The following is a 14393-nucleotide window of genomic DNA, read 5'->3' on the forward strand; positions in this document are numbered from 1 at the left end:
TGTCATAAAAAACGTCATAGTATAGTATGGCGTTTTTTTCGGCCAAAAAAAGTCACATTTTTTTTTTGACCTCAAAATGTCATAAAAAACGTCATAGTATAGTATGGCGTTTTTTTCGGGCAAAAAAAGTCAATTTTTTTTTTGACCTCAAAATGCCATAAATAACGTCATAGTATAGTAAGGCGTCAAAATCGAACAAAAAAAGTCAAAATTTTTTTTGACCTCAAAATGTCATAAAAAACGTCATAGTATAGTATGGCGTTTTTTTCGGGCAAAAAAAGTCAATTTTTTTTTTGACCTCAAAATGTCATAAAAAACGTCATAGTATAGTATGCCGTTTTTTTCGGCCAAAAAAAGTCAAAATTTTTTTTGACCTCAAAATGTCATAGTATAGTATGGCGTTTTTTTCGGCCAAAAAAAGTCACAATTTTTTTTGACCTCAAAATGTCATAAAAAACGTCATAGTATAGTAAGGCGTCAAAATCGGACAAAAAAAGTCAAAAAAAATTTTGACCTCAAAATGTCATAAAAAACGTCATAGTATAGTATGGCGTTTTTTTCGGCCAAAAAAAGTCACAATTTTTTTTGACCTCAAAATGTCATAAAAAACGTCATAGTATAGTATGGCGTTTATTTCGGGCAAAAAAAAGTCAAAAATTTTTTTGACCTCAAAATGTCATAAAAAACGTCATAGTATAGTATGGCGTTTTTTTCGGACAAAAAAAGTCCAAATTTTTTTTGACCTCAAAATGTCATAAAAAACGTCATAGTATAGTATGGCGTTTTTTTTGGGCAAAAAAAGTCAAATTTTTTTTTGACCTCAAAATGTCATAAAAAACGTCATAGTATAGTATGGCGTTTTTTTCGGCCAAAAAAAGTCAAAATTTTTTTTGACCTCAAAATGTCATAAAAAACGTCATAGTATAGTATGGCGTTTTTTTCGGGCAAAAAGAGTCAAAAATTTTTTTGACCTCAAAATGTCATAAAAAAACGTCATAGTATAGTAAGGCGTCAAAATCGGACAAAAAAAGTCAAAATTTTTTTTGACCTCAAAATGTCATAAAAAACGTCATAGTATAGTATGGCGTTTTTTTCGGGCAAAAAAAGTCAATTTTTTTTTTGACCTCAAAATGTCATAAAAAACGTCATAGTATAGTATGGCGTTTTTTTCGGCCAAAAAAAGTCAAAATTTTTTTTGACCTCAAAATGTCATAAAAAACGTCATAGTATAGTATGGCGTTTTTTTCGGGCAAAAAGAGTCAAAAATTTTTTTGACCTCAAAATGTCATAAAAAAACGTCATAGTATAGTAAGGCGTCAAAATCGGACAAAAAAAGTCAAAAAATTTTTTGACCTCAAAATGTCATAAAAAACGTCATAGTATAGTATGGCGTTTTTTTCGGGCAAAAAAAGTCAAAATTTTTTTTGACCTCAAAATGTCATAAAAAACGTCATAGTATAGTATGGCGTTTTTTTCGGCCAAAAAAAGTCAAAAAATTTTTTGACCTCAAAATGTCATAAAAAACGTCATAGTATAGTATGGCGTTTTTTTCGGCCAAAAAAAGTCACATTTTTTTTTGACCTCAAAATGTCATAAAAAACGTCATAGTATAGTATGGCGTTTTTTTCGGGCAAAAAAAGTCAATTTTTTTTTTGACCTCAAAATGTCATAAAAAACGTCATAGTATAGTATGGCGTTTTTTTTGGGCAAAAAAAGTCAAATTTTTTTTTGACCTCAAAATGTCATAAAAAACGTCATAGTATAGTATGGCGTTTTTTTCGGCCAAAAAAAGTCAAAATTTTTTTTGACCTCAAAATGTCATAAAAAACGTCATAGTATAGTATGGCGTTTTTTTCGGGCAAAAAGAGTCAAAAATTTTTTTGACCTCAAAATGTCATAAAAAACGTCATAGTATAGTATGGCGTTTTTTTCGGGCAAAAAAAGTCAAAATTTTTTTTGACCTCAAAATGTCATAAAAAACGTCATAGTATAGTATGGCGTTTTTTTCGGCCAAAAAAAGTCAAAAAATTTTTTGACCTCAAAATGTCATAAAAAACGTCATAGTATAGTATGGCGTTTTTTTCGGCCAAAAAAAGTCAACATTTTTTTTGACCTCAAAACATCATAAAAAACGTCATAGTATAGTATGGCGTTTTTTTCGGGCAAAAAAAGTCAAAATCTTATTTGACCTCAAAATGTCATAAAAAACGTCATAGTATAGTAAGGCGTCAAAATCGGACAAAAAAAGTCAAAAATTTTTTTGACCTCAAAATGTCATAAAAAACGTCATAGTATAGTATGGTGTTTTTTTCGGCCAAAAAATGTCAAAAAAATTTTTGACCTCAAAATGTCATAAAAAACGTCATAGTATAGTATGGCGTTTTTTTCGGCCAAAAAAAGTCACAATTTTTTTTTACCTCAAAATGTCATAAAAAACGTCATAGTATAGTATGGCGTTTTTTTCGGCCAAAAAAAGTCAAAAAATTTTTTGACCTCAAAATGTCATAAAAAACGTCATAGTATAATATGGCGTTTTTTTCGGCCAAAAAAAGTCAAAATTTTTTTTGACCTCAAAATGTCATAAAAAACGTCATAGTATAGTATGGCGTTTTTTTCGGCCAAAAAAAGTCAAAAATTTTTTTGACCTCAAAATGTCATAAAAAACGTCATAGTATAGTATGGCGTTTTTTTCGGCCAAAAAAAGTCACATTTTTTTTTGACCTCAAAATGTCATAAAAAAACGTCATAGTATAGTATGGCGTTTTTTTCGGGCAAAAAAAGTCAATTTTTTTTTTGACCTCAAAATGTCATAAAAAACGTCATAGTATAGTATGGCGTTTTTTTCGGCCAAAAAAAGTCAAAAATTTTTTTGACCTCAAAATGTCATAAAAAACGTCATAGTATAGTATGGCGTTTTTTTCGGCCAAAAAAAGTCACATTTTTTTTTGACCTCAAAATGTCATAAAAAAACGTCATAGTATAGTATGGCGTTTTTTTCGGGCAAAAAAAGTCAATTTTTTTTTTGACCTCAAAATGTCATAAAAAACGTCATAGTATAGTATGGCGTTTTTTTCGGCCAAAAAAAGTCAAACATTTTTTTGACCTCAAAATGTCATAAAAAACGTCATAGTATAGTATGGCGTTTTTTTCGGCCAAAAAAAGTCAAAAAATTTTTTGACCTCAAAATGTCATAAAAAACGTCATAGTATAGTATGGCGTTTTTTTCGGCCAAAAAAAGTCAAAAAATTTTTTGACCTCAAAATGTCATAAAAAACGTCATAGTATAGTATGGCGTTTTTTTCGGGCAAAAAAAGTCAATTTTTTTTTTGACCTCAAAATGTCATAAAAAACGTCATAGTATAGTATGGCGTTTTTTTCGGCCAAAAAAAGTCAAAATTTTTTTTGACCTCAAAATGTCATAAAAAACGTCATAGTATAGTATGGCGTTTTTTTCGGCCAAAAAAAGTCAAAAATTTTTTTGACCTCAAAATGTCATAAAAAACGTCATAGTATAGTATGGCGTTTTTTTCGGGCAAAAAAAGTCAATTTTTTTTTTGACCTCAAAATGTCATAAAAAACGTCATAGTATAGTATGGCGTTTTTTTCGGCCAAAAAAAGTCAAAATTTTTTTTGACCTCAAAATGTCATAAAAAACGTCATAGTATAGTAAGGCGTCAAAATCGGACAAAAAAAGTCAAAAAAATTTTTGACCTCAAAATGTCATAAAAAACGTCATAGTATAGTATGGCGTTTTTTTCGGCAAAAAAAAGTCACAATTTTTTTTGACCTCAAAATGTCATAAAAAACGTCATAGTATAGTAAGGCGTCAAAATCGGACAAAAAAAGTCAAAAAAATTTTTGACCTCAAAATGTCATAAAAAACGTCATAGTATAGTATGGCGTTTTTTTCGGCCAAAAAAAGTCAAAAATTTTTTTGACCTCAAAATGTCATAAAAAACGTCATAGTAAAGTATGGCGTTTTTTTCGGCCAAAAAAAGTCAAAATTTTCTTTGACCTCAAAATGTCATAAAAAACGTCATAGTATAGTATGCCGTTTTTTTCGGCCAAAAAAAGTCACATTTTTTTTTGACCTCAAAATGTCATAAAAAACGTCATAGTATAGTAAGGCGTCAAAATCAAACAAAAAAAGTCAAAATGTTTTTTGACCTCAAAATGTCATAAAAAACGTCATAGTATAGTATGGCGTTTTTTTCGGCCAAAAAAAGTCACAATTTTTTTTGACCTCAAAACATCATAAAAAACGTCATAGTATAGTATGGCGTTTTTTTCGGGCAAAAAAAGTCAAAATCTTATTTGACCTCAAAATGTCATAAAAAACGTCATAGTATAGTAAGGCGTCAAAATCGGACAAAAAAAGTCAAAAATTTTTTTGACCTCAAAATGTCATAAAAAACGTCATAGTATAGTATGGTGTTTTTTTCGGCCAAAAAAAGTCAAAAAAATTTTTGACCTCAAAATGTCATAAAAAACGTCATAGTATAGTATGGCGTTTTTTTCGGCCAAAAAAAGTCAAATTTTTTTTCGACCTCAAAATGTCAAAAAACGTCATAGTATAGTATGGCGTCTTTTTACGGCCAAAAAAAGTCAAAAAATTTTTTGACCTCAAAATGTCATAAAAAACGTCATAGTATAGTAAGGCGTCAAAATCGGACAAAAAAAGTCAAAAATTTTTTTGACCTCAAAATGTCATAAAAAACGTCATAGTATAGTATGGCGTTTTTTTCGGGCAAAAAAAGTCAAAAATTTTTTTGACCTCAAAATGTCAAAAGAACGTCATAGTATAGTAAGGCGTCAAAATTGGACAAAAAAAAGTCAAAATTATTTTCAACCTCAAAATGTCATAAAAAACATAATATAGTAAGGCGTCAAAATCGGCCAAAAAAAGTCAAAAAATTTTTTCACCTCAAAATGTCATAAAAAACGTCATAGTATAGTAAGGCGTCAAAATTGGGGAAAAAAAGTCAAAAAATTTTTTGACTTCAAAATGTCATAAAAAACGTCATAGTATAGTATGGCGTTTTTTTTTTCGGGCAAAAAAAAGTCAAAAATTTTTTTGACCTCAAAATGTCATAAAAAACGTCATAGTATAGTATGGCGTTTTTTTCGGGCAAAAAAAGTCAAAATTTTTTTTGACCTCAAAATGTCATAAAAAACATCATAGTATAGTATGGCGTTTTTTTCGGCCAAAAAAAGTCAAAATTTTTTTTGACCTCAAAATGTCATAAAAAACGTCATAGTATAGTATGGCGTTTTTTTCGGCCAAAAAAAGTCAATTTTTTTTTTGACCTCAAAATGTCATAAAAAACGTCATAGTAAAGTATGGCGTTTTTTTCGGCCAAAAAAAGTCAAAATTTTGTTTGACCTCAAAATGTCATAAAAAACGTCATAGTATAGTATGCCGTTTTTTTCGGCCAAAAAAAGTCACATTTTTTTTTGACCTCAAAATGTCATAAAAAACGTCATAGTATAGTAAGGCGTCAAAATCAAACAAAAAAAGTCAAAATGTTTTTTGACCTCAAAATGTCATAAAAAACGTCATAGTATAGTAAGGCGTCAAAATCGAACAAAAAAAGTCAAAATTTTTTTTGACCTCATAATGTCATAAAAAACGTCATAGTATAGTAAGGCGTCAAAATCGAACAAAAAAAGTCACAATTTTTTTTGACCTCGAAATGTCATAAAAAACGTCATAGTATAGTATGGCGTTTTTTTCGGCCAAAAAAAGTCAACATTTTTTTTTACCTCAAAATATCATAAAAAACGTCATAGTATAGTATGGCGTTTTTTCGGCCAAAAAAAGTCAAAATTTTTTTTGACCTCAAAATGTCATAAAAAACGTCATAGTATAGTAAGGCGTCAAAATCGGACAAAAAAAGTCAAAAAAATTTTTGACCTCAAAATGTCATAAAAAACGTCATAGTATAGTATGGCGTTTTTTTCGGGCAAAAAAAGTCAACATTTTTTTTGACCTCAAAATGTCATAAAAAACGTCATAGTAAAGTATGCCGTTTTTTTCGGCCAAAAAAAGTCACATTTTTTTTTGACCTCAAAATGTCATAAAAAACGTCATAGTATAGTAAGGCGTCAAAATCAAACAAAAAAAGTCAAAATGTTTTTTGACCTCAAAATGTCATAAAAAACGTCATAGTATAGTATGGCGTTTTTTTCGGCCAAAAAAAGTCAAAAAATTTTTTTTGACCTCAAAACATCATAAAAAACGTCATAGTATAGTATGGCGTTTTTTTTCGGGCAAAAAAAGTCAAAATCTTATTTGACCTCAAAATGTCATAAAAAACGTCATAGTATAGTAAGGCGTCAAAATCGGACAAAAAAAGTCAAAAATTTTTTTGACCTCAAAATGTCATAAAAAACGTCATAGTATAGTATGGTGTTTTTTTCGGCCAAAAAAAGTCAAAAAAATTTTTGACCTCAAAATGTCATAAAAAACGTCATAGTATAGTATGGCGTTTTTTTCGGCCAAAAAAAGTCAAATTTTTTTTCGACCTCAAAATGTCAAAAAACGTCATAGTATAGTATGGCGTCTTTTTCGGCCAAAAAAAGTCAAAAAATTTTTTGACCTCAAAATGTCATAAAAAACGTCATAGTATAGTAAGGCGTCAAAATCGGACAAAAAAAGTCAAAAATTTTTTTGACCTCAAAATGTCATAAAAAACGTCATAGTATAGTATGGCGTTTTTTTCGGGCAAAAAAAGTCAAAAATTTTTTTGACCTCAAAATGTCAAAAGAACGTCATAGTATAGTAAGGCGTCAAAATTGGACAAAAAAAAGTCAAAATTATTTTCAACCTCAAAATGTCATAAAAAACATAATATAGTAAGGCGTCAAAATCGGCCAAAAAAAGTCAAAAAATTTTTTCACCTCAAAATGTCATAAAAAACGTCATAGTATAGTAAGGCGTCAAAATTGGGGAAAAAAAGTCAAAAAATTTTTTGACTTCAAAATGTCATAAAAAACGTCATAGTATAGTATGCCGTTTTTTTTTTTCGGGCAAAAAAAAGTCAAAAATTTTTTTGACCTCAAAATGGCATAAAAAACATCATAGTATAGTAATGCGTTTTTTTCGGGCAAAAAAAGTCAAATTTTTTTTTCACCTCAAAATGTCATAAAAAAACGTCATAGTATAGTAAGGCGTCAAAATCGGACAAAAAAAGTCAAAAAATTTTTTGACCTCAAAATGTCATAAAAAACGTCATAGTATAGTATGGCGTTTTTTTCGGGCAAAAAAAGTCAAAATTTTTTTTGACCTCAAAATGTCATAAAAAACGTCATAGTATAGTATGGCGTTTTTTTCGGCCAAAAAAAGTCAAATTTTTTTTTGACCTCAAAATGTCATAAAAAACGTCATAGTATAGTATGCCGTTTTTTTCGGCCAAAAAAAGTCACAATTTTTTTGACCTCAAAATGTCATAAAAAACGTCATAGTATAGTATGGCGTTTTTTTTCGGCCAAAAAAAGTCAAATTTTTTTTTGACCTCAAAATGTCATAAAAAAACGTCATAGTATAGTATGGCGTTTTTTTCGGGCAAAAAAAGTCAAAATTTGTTTTCACCTCAAAATGCCATAAATAACGTCATAGTATAGTAAGGCGTCAAAATCGAACAAAAAAAGTCAAAATTTTTTTTGACCTCAAAATGTCATAAAAAACGTCATAGTATAGTATGGCGTTTTTTTCGGGCAAAAAAAGTCAATTTTTTTTTTTACCTCAAAATGTCATAAAAAAACGTCATAGTATAGTATGGCGTTTTTTTCGGCCAAAAAAAGTCAACATTTTTTTTGACCTCAAAATGTCATAAAAAACGTCATAGTATAGTATGGCGTTTTTTTCGGCCAAAAAAAGTCAACATCTTATTTGACCTCAAAATGTCATAAAAAACGTCATAGTATAGTAAGGCGTCAAAATCGGACAAAAAAAGTCAAAAAAATTTTTGACCTCAAAATGTCATAAAAAACGTCATAGTATAGTATGGCGTTTTTTTCGGCTAAAAAAAGTCAAAAAAATTTTTTGACCTCAAAATGTCATAAAAAACGTCATAGTATAGTAAGGCGTCAAAATCAAACAAAAAAAGTCAAAAAATTTTTTGACCTCAAAATGTCATAAAAAACGTCATAGTATAGTATGGCGTTTTTTTCGGCCAAAAAAAGTCAAAATTTTTTTTGACCTCAAAATGTCATAAAAAACGTCATAGTATAGTAAGGCATCAAAATCGGACAAAAAAAGTCAAAAAAATTTTTGACCTCAAAATGTCATAAAAAACGTCATAGTATAGTATGGCGTTTTTTTCGGCCAAAAAAAGTCAAAATTTTTTTTGACCTCAAAATGTCATAAAAAACGTCATAGTATAGTATGGCGTTTTTTTCGGCCAAAAAAAGTCAAAATTTTCTTTGACCTCAAAATGTCATAAAAAACGTCATAGTATAGTATGCCGTTTTTTTCGGCCAAAAAAAGTCACATTTTTTTTTTACCTCAAAATGTCATAAAAAACGTCATAGTATAGTAAGGCGTCAAAATCAAACAAAAAAAGTCAAAATGTTTTTTGACCTCAAAATGTCATAAAAAACGTCATAGTATAGTAAGGCGTCAAAATCGAACAAAAAAAGTCAAAAAATTTTTTGACCTCATAATGTCATAAAAAACGTCATAGTATAGTATGGCGTTTTTTTCGGCCAAAAAAAGTAACAATTTCTTTTGACCTCGAAATGTCATAAAAAATGTCATAGTATAGTATGGCGTTTTTTTCGGCCAAAAAAAGTCAACATTTTTTTTGACCTCAAAATATCATAAAAAACGTCATAGTATAGTATGGCGTTTTTTCGGCCAAAAAAAGTCAAAATTTTTTTTGACCTCAAAATGTCATAAAAAACGTCATAGTATAGTAAGGCGTCAAAATCGGACAAAAAAAGTCAAAAAATTTTTGACCTCAAAATGTCATAAAAAACGTCATAGTATAGTATGGCGTTTTTTTCGGGCAAAAAAAGTCAAAATTTTTTTTGACCTCAAAATGCCATAAAAAACGTCATAGTATAGTATGGCGTTTTTTTCGGCCAAAAAAAGTCAAAATTTTTTTTGACCTCAAAATGTCATAAAAACGTCATAGTATAGTATGGCGTTTTTTTCGGCCAAAAAAAGTCAAAATTTTCTTTGACCTCAAAATGTCATAAAAAACGTCATAGTATAGTATGCCGTTTTTTTCGGCCAAAAAAAGTCACTTTTTTTTTTGACCTCAAAATGTCATAAAAAACGTCATAGTATAGTAAGGCGTCAAAATCAAACAAAAAAAGTCAAAATGTTTTTTGACCTCAAAATGTCATAAAAAACGTCATAGTATAGTAAGGCGTTTTTTTCGGCCAAAAAAAGTCAAAATTTTTTTTGACCTCAAAACATCATAAAAAACGTCATAGTATAGTATGGCGTTTTTTCGGCCAAAAAAAGTCAAAATTTTTTTTGACCTCAAAATGTCATAAAAAACGTCATAGTATAGTATGGCGTTTTTTTCGGCCAAAAAAAGTCACAATTTTTTTTGACCTCAAAATATCATAAAAAACGTCATAGTATAGTATGGCGTTTTTTCGGCCAAAAAAAGTCAAAATTTTTTTTGACCTCAAAATGTCATAAAAAACGTCATAGTATAGTATGGCGTTTTTTTCGGGCAAAAAAAGTCAAAATCTTATTTGACCTCAAAATGTCATAAAAAACGTCATAGTATAGTAAGGCGTCAAAATCGGACAAAAAAAGTCAAAAAATTTTTTGACCTCAAAATGTCATAAAAAACGTCATAGTATAGTATGGCGTTTTTTTCGGCCAAAAAAAGTCAAAAAATTTTTTGACCTCAAAATGTCATAAAAAACGTCATAGTATAGTATGGCGTTTTTTTTCGGCCAAAAAAAGTCAAAAAAAATTTTGACCTCAAAATGTCATAAAAAACGTCATAGTATAGTATGGCGTTTTTTTCGGCCAAAAAAAGTCAAATTTTTTTTCGACCTCAAAATGTCAAAAAACGTCATAGTATAGTATGGCGTCTTTTTCGGCCAAAAAAAGTCAAAAAATTTTTTGACCTCAAAATGTCATAAAAAACGTCATAGTATAGTAAGGCGTCAAAATCGGACAAAAAAAGTCAAAAATTTTTTTGACCTCAAAATGTCATAAAAAACGTCATAGTATAGTATGGCGTTTTTTTCGGGCAAAAAAAGTCAAAAATTTTTTTGACCTCAAAATGTCAAAAGAACGTCATAGTATAGTAAGGCGTCAAAATCGGACAAAAAAAAGTCAAAATTATTTTCAACCTCAAAATGTCATAAAAAACATAATATAGTAAGGCGTCAAAATCGGCCAAAAAAAAGTCAAAAAATTTTTTCACCTCAAAATGTCATACAAAAACGTCATAGTATAGTAAGGCGTCAAAATTGGGGAAAAAAAGTCAAAAAATTTTTTGACCTCAAAATGTCATAAAAAACGTCATAGTATAGTATGCCGTTTTTTTTTTTCGGGCAAAAAAAAGTCAAAAATTTTTTTGACCTCAAAATGGCATAAAAAACATCATAGTATAGTAATGCGTTTTTTTCGGGCAAAAAAAGTCAAATTTTTTTTCACCTCAAAATGTCATAAAAAACGTCATAGTAAGGCGTCAAAGTCGGCCAAAAAAAGTCAAAATTTTTTAGACCTCAAAATGTCATAAAAAACGTCATAGTATAGTAAGGCGTCAAAATCGGCCAAAAAAAATCTAAAAATTTTTTCATCTCAAAATGTCATAAAAAACGTCATAGTATAGTAAGGCGTCAAAATCGGGGAAAAAAAGTCAAAATTTTTTGTCATAAAACGTCACACATTCGTTAATAGTGATGGTCCTCTGACACCCGAGGTTCCGACACATGCGCGGGAGTCATGAAGCAGTTCGAACCACTGTGCCAAGGTCTGGTTTTGTCACGTGAGTACTGACGTTTGAAGCGCTTGAGTGACTTTCGAAGCAGGTTAGTGTTTCGGACAATCCCCAAAACTTGCTAATTAAGTTAACTGGCTACTTTACACTGTCCCTAGGTGAGTGTGTGCATGTGTGGTTACCTGTCTTTGCGTGTCGGCCCTGCGATTGACTGGCGACCAGTCCAGGGTTAACCCCGCCTCTCGGCCGTAGTCAGCGGGGTTAAGCGCCAGCTCCCTCCCGGCGACCCTGACAGATCAAGCGGTATAGAAAACGGATGGATGGATGGATGAGGGCTCACGTCGTGCTTCCATCCAGAGGAGGCTGCTACATCTAGGGAGTTTAGTTAAAAAAATATAATTTGGAAATTACAGCAATACTACACAATACTGACGGTGCTTTGAGATGTTTCACAATAAAAAAAAAGTTGAGTAATTAAGCAGCTGACTTTTTTTTCATGGTGCAATACATTTATGGTGTATTTTGGGTTTCTGTTGTCACATGGAAACTCAATAATCGAGTGGTAATCGAATCGAATCAGGAAATTGGTCCGATCAACCACCCCTACATTTTACCAAGTACTGACCTGTAGTGCACAGAAGAAAGAGCAGCAAGAAAGAGACGGATTTACCTGTGCATCGTCCAGATTGCTTCTCCGGTGTGGACGGAAGTTCTGCCCTCAGACAAACCTGGGCTCAACAGTTCCCCTGCCAAAAGTTCCACCTGGCTGCTGCTCACAGACAATGTCTCTCTTCACAACACACACGAGGATTAAAACTGTGCCTAACACCATATTATTAAAGACTGTCTGTTGAGTCAATTAAATTGAACGACACAAAAACAGTTGCACAATTTTGTACCACAACTGAACAAAGCTACTCTCAAAACTCAGGCTTTTATGGCATAATTCGATGTTGTTACTTGCAGAGTTTTATTTGTAAGAATATACTTATTTAAATGTCTATAGCTTCAACAGCATTCATTCATTTTGTTGAAACAAATGATCAGATTCAGTTAACGTTGATTCCTGTTTTTGTAACAGCTGTGATGTTTCTTCAAAATGTTGGCAGGGAAAAAAAAAAAAAAGGACTTTAACAAACAGGATAAACCAGGATGAACTGTCACATCTAGATATGAAGTAAGCAGTCAATTAATCAGTAAGTCTACAGGTTAATTTCACTAACTGATTAATCATTTATGAAGCAAAAATAGAAAACAATCTGACCAGTTGACAGTGAGAAGCCATTTTATTAGTTCTGATCAACACTTAACAGCAGGATTAACACAGATGCTCCACTTTAAAGGTCATAAAAACAGAACATTTCAGGTCTCAGATCTACCAACATGTGAACTCTAATCAACACTGGAGATCTGATCACAAACATCACTTCTCTTCACACAGTGTTTGTGTGTTTACCAAACTCAAAAAGCTGCAGGTGAAATGCAAAGTGAGACCATTACAAGCCAATGAAAGAATTCAGGAATGCTCAACTTTTATTGAAACTTAAAAAAAAAGGAATGACTGACAACAGGAGCAGGCGGAGTGATTAACACTTATTGATCTCTGACCAGAAGCTGATTAGTTTCCTCCTCTCAGACGGAGCACAAGATGGAGGGTGGACTCCTTCTGGATGTTGTAGTCAGAGAGGGTGCGGCCATCCTCCAGCTGCTTCCCGGCAAAGATGAGACGCTGCTGGTCTGGGGGGATGCCCTCTTTGTCCTGGATCTTGGCTTTGACGTTCTCAATGGTATCGCTGGGCTCAACCTCCAGGGTGATGGTCTTGCCAGTCAGGGTCTTCACGAAGATCTGCATGCCTCCCCTCAGACGCAAGACCAGATGGAGGGTGGACTCCTTCTGGATGTTGTAGTCAGAGAGGGTGCGGCCATCCTCCAGCTGCTTGCCGGCAAAGATGAGACGCTGCTGGTCTGGAGGGATGCCTTCCTTATCCTGGATTTTGGCCTTGACATTTTCAATGGTGTCACTGGGCTCAACCTCCAGGGTGATGGTCTTGCCAGTCAGGGTCTTCACAAAGATCTGCATACCTCCTCTCAGACGGAGCACAAGATGGAGGGTGGATTCTTTCTGGATGTTGTAATCGGAGAGGGTGCGGCCATCTTCCAGCTGCTTACCAGCAAAGATCAGCCTCTGCTGGTCTGGAGGGATGCCTTCCTTATCCTGGATTTTGGCCTTGACATTTTCAATGGTGTCACTGGGCTCGACCTCCAAAGTGATGGTCTTACCAGTCAGGGTCTTCACAAAGATCTGCATCTTGACACTGATGAAAAGAAAATATTTAAATGGTAGAAAACTGAAAAACTTACACTCAGTCCGATTACTGTTATTTCAGGGCTGCATTATTTTTTATTATCAATTAAACTATTTATTTGGATCAATCCATTTATCTACGAAATGGCAATAAAGAGCATAAAATGCTCATCAATGTCCACGGCCCAATGTGACGTCTCTGATGTTATATTTGATGTGGTGAACAAAGCAGAAACCCCCAAAATATTCAGTTTACTCTCATAACACAAGGAAACGTCGTCAGTTATTTCATTTGAAAAGCTGGAACCAGCAAATGTTTGGTATTTAATTAGTCGATAATTAAAATAGTTTTCCCCCATCGACCTATCGCTGTAGCCATAAGACTATCATCATCAGTTGCTAGGCTGACAGGTGACGTTGCAGTTTCATTAACTACGCTCTACTTGAAGCTTTGTGGAAATACGAAAGTTCTGGTACTGAACAACTCACTGGAAAAATGTCAAAGCATTTAATTCAGCACAAAGCAGCTGTGTTCGGTTGTTCAGCGACGTTAACCAGACGTTTCCCATTTGTGTCGGACAGCTGATGGAACAGCTGTTGAGGCTAACAAGCTAACGTTGCTAAGATAACCGGAAGCCGCCAGTAATGGTCGGCGTTTGTCGTTTATCGTGGCGTAAGTTTGCCCACCGAGATGTCCTGTTCGAGTATTAAAGGCTTGTGTTTCACATTTCATTCTCTACCATTTTAACAAACCGAACAAAAAGCCAAATCCCGATAAGGACTGTGGCTTGAAGAACTTTGGTGTTAGCTTAGGCCCCGGCTAGCCCAGTTAGCCACCAACAGCTGACGTACCTACTGATTCATTCGTCAACCGCTAAATGAACGTTAATTCAACGAATATAACAACACATAACAATACACATTAAAAAGGAGAAGTAAATACAGTGAACACACATTAAAACACACACATTACTTACAAGCAAATTGTTCCCGATGATGTTTACAACTCCCTGCTCCGGATGCTGTCAGCGTTTTAGCAAACAAAAGCGTCGGAGCGGTATTTATAGACAACAAGCCCGATATCCTTCCGCTGCCCCACCCGGTGGAACTATAAAGAATCTAAAAACACGCCACAAAATAATCCTGGAAGCAGAAAAACAAAAACATCTTCA

At 32.6% G+C, this 14393-nt stretch overlaps 1 protein-coding gene across 1 annotated transcript; it reads right to left on the reverse strand.

Annotated features, from left to right (window-relative positions):
• Positions 1-12183: 12183 nt before the first annotated feature.
• LOC121195747 (polyubiquitin-B) lies at positions 12184-14334 on the reverse strand. Its single transcript, XM_041059406.1, has 2 exons — positions 14199-14334; positions 12184-13231 (listed from the first exon to the last, which is right to left on the reverse strand). The coding sequence occupies exon 2, from the start codon at positions 13222-13224 to the stop codon at positions 12535-12537; it is 690 nt and encodes a 229-aa protein (XP_040915340.1). The 5' UTR covers positions 13225-13231; positions 14199-14334; the 3' UTR covers positions 12184-12534.
• Between the last annotated feature and the right edge of the window lie 59 nt (positions 14335-14393).

The sequence above is a fragment of the Toxotes jaculatrix genome, chromosome 16, assembly GCF_017976425.1.
Source record: "Toxotes jaculatrix isolate fToxJac2 chromosome 16, fToxJac2.pri, whole genome shotgun sequence".
In the NCBI taxonomy this organism is placed as follows: Eukaryota; Metazoa; Chordata; class Actinopteri; family Toxotidae; genus Toxotes; species Toxotes jaculatrix.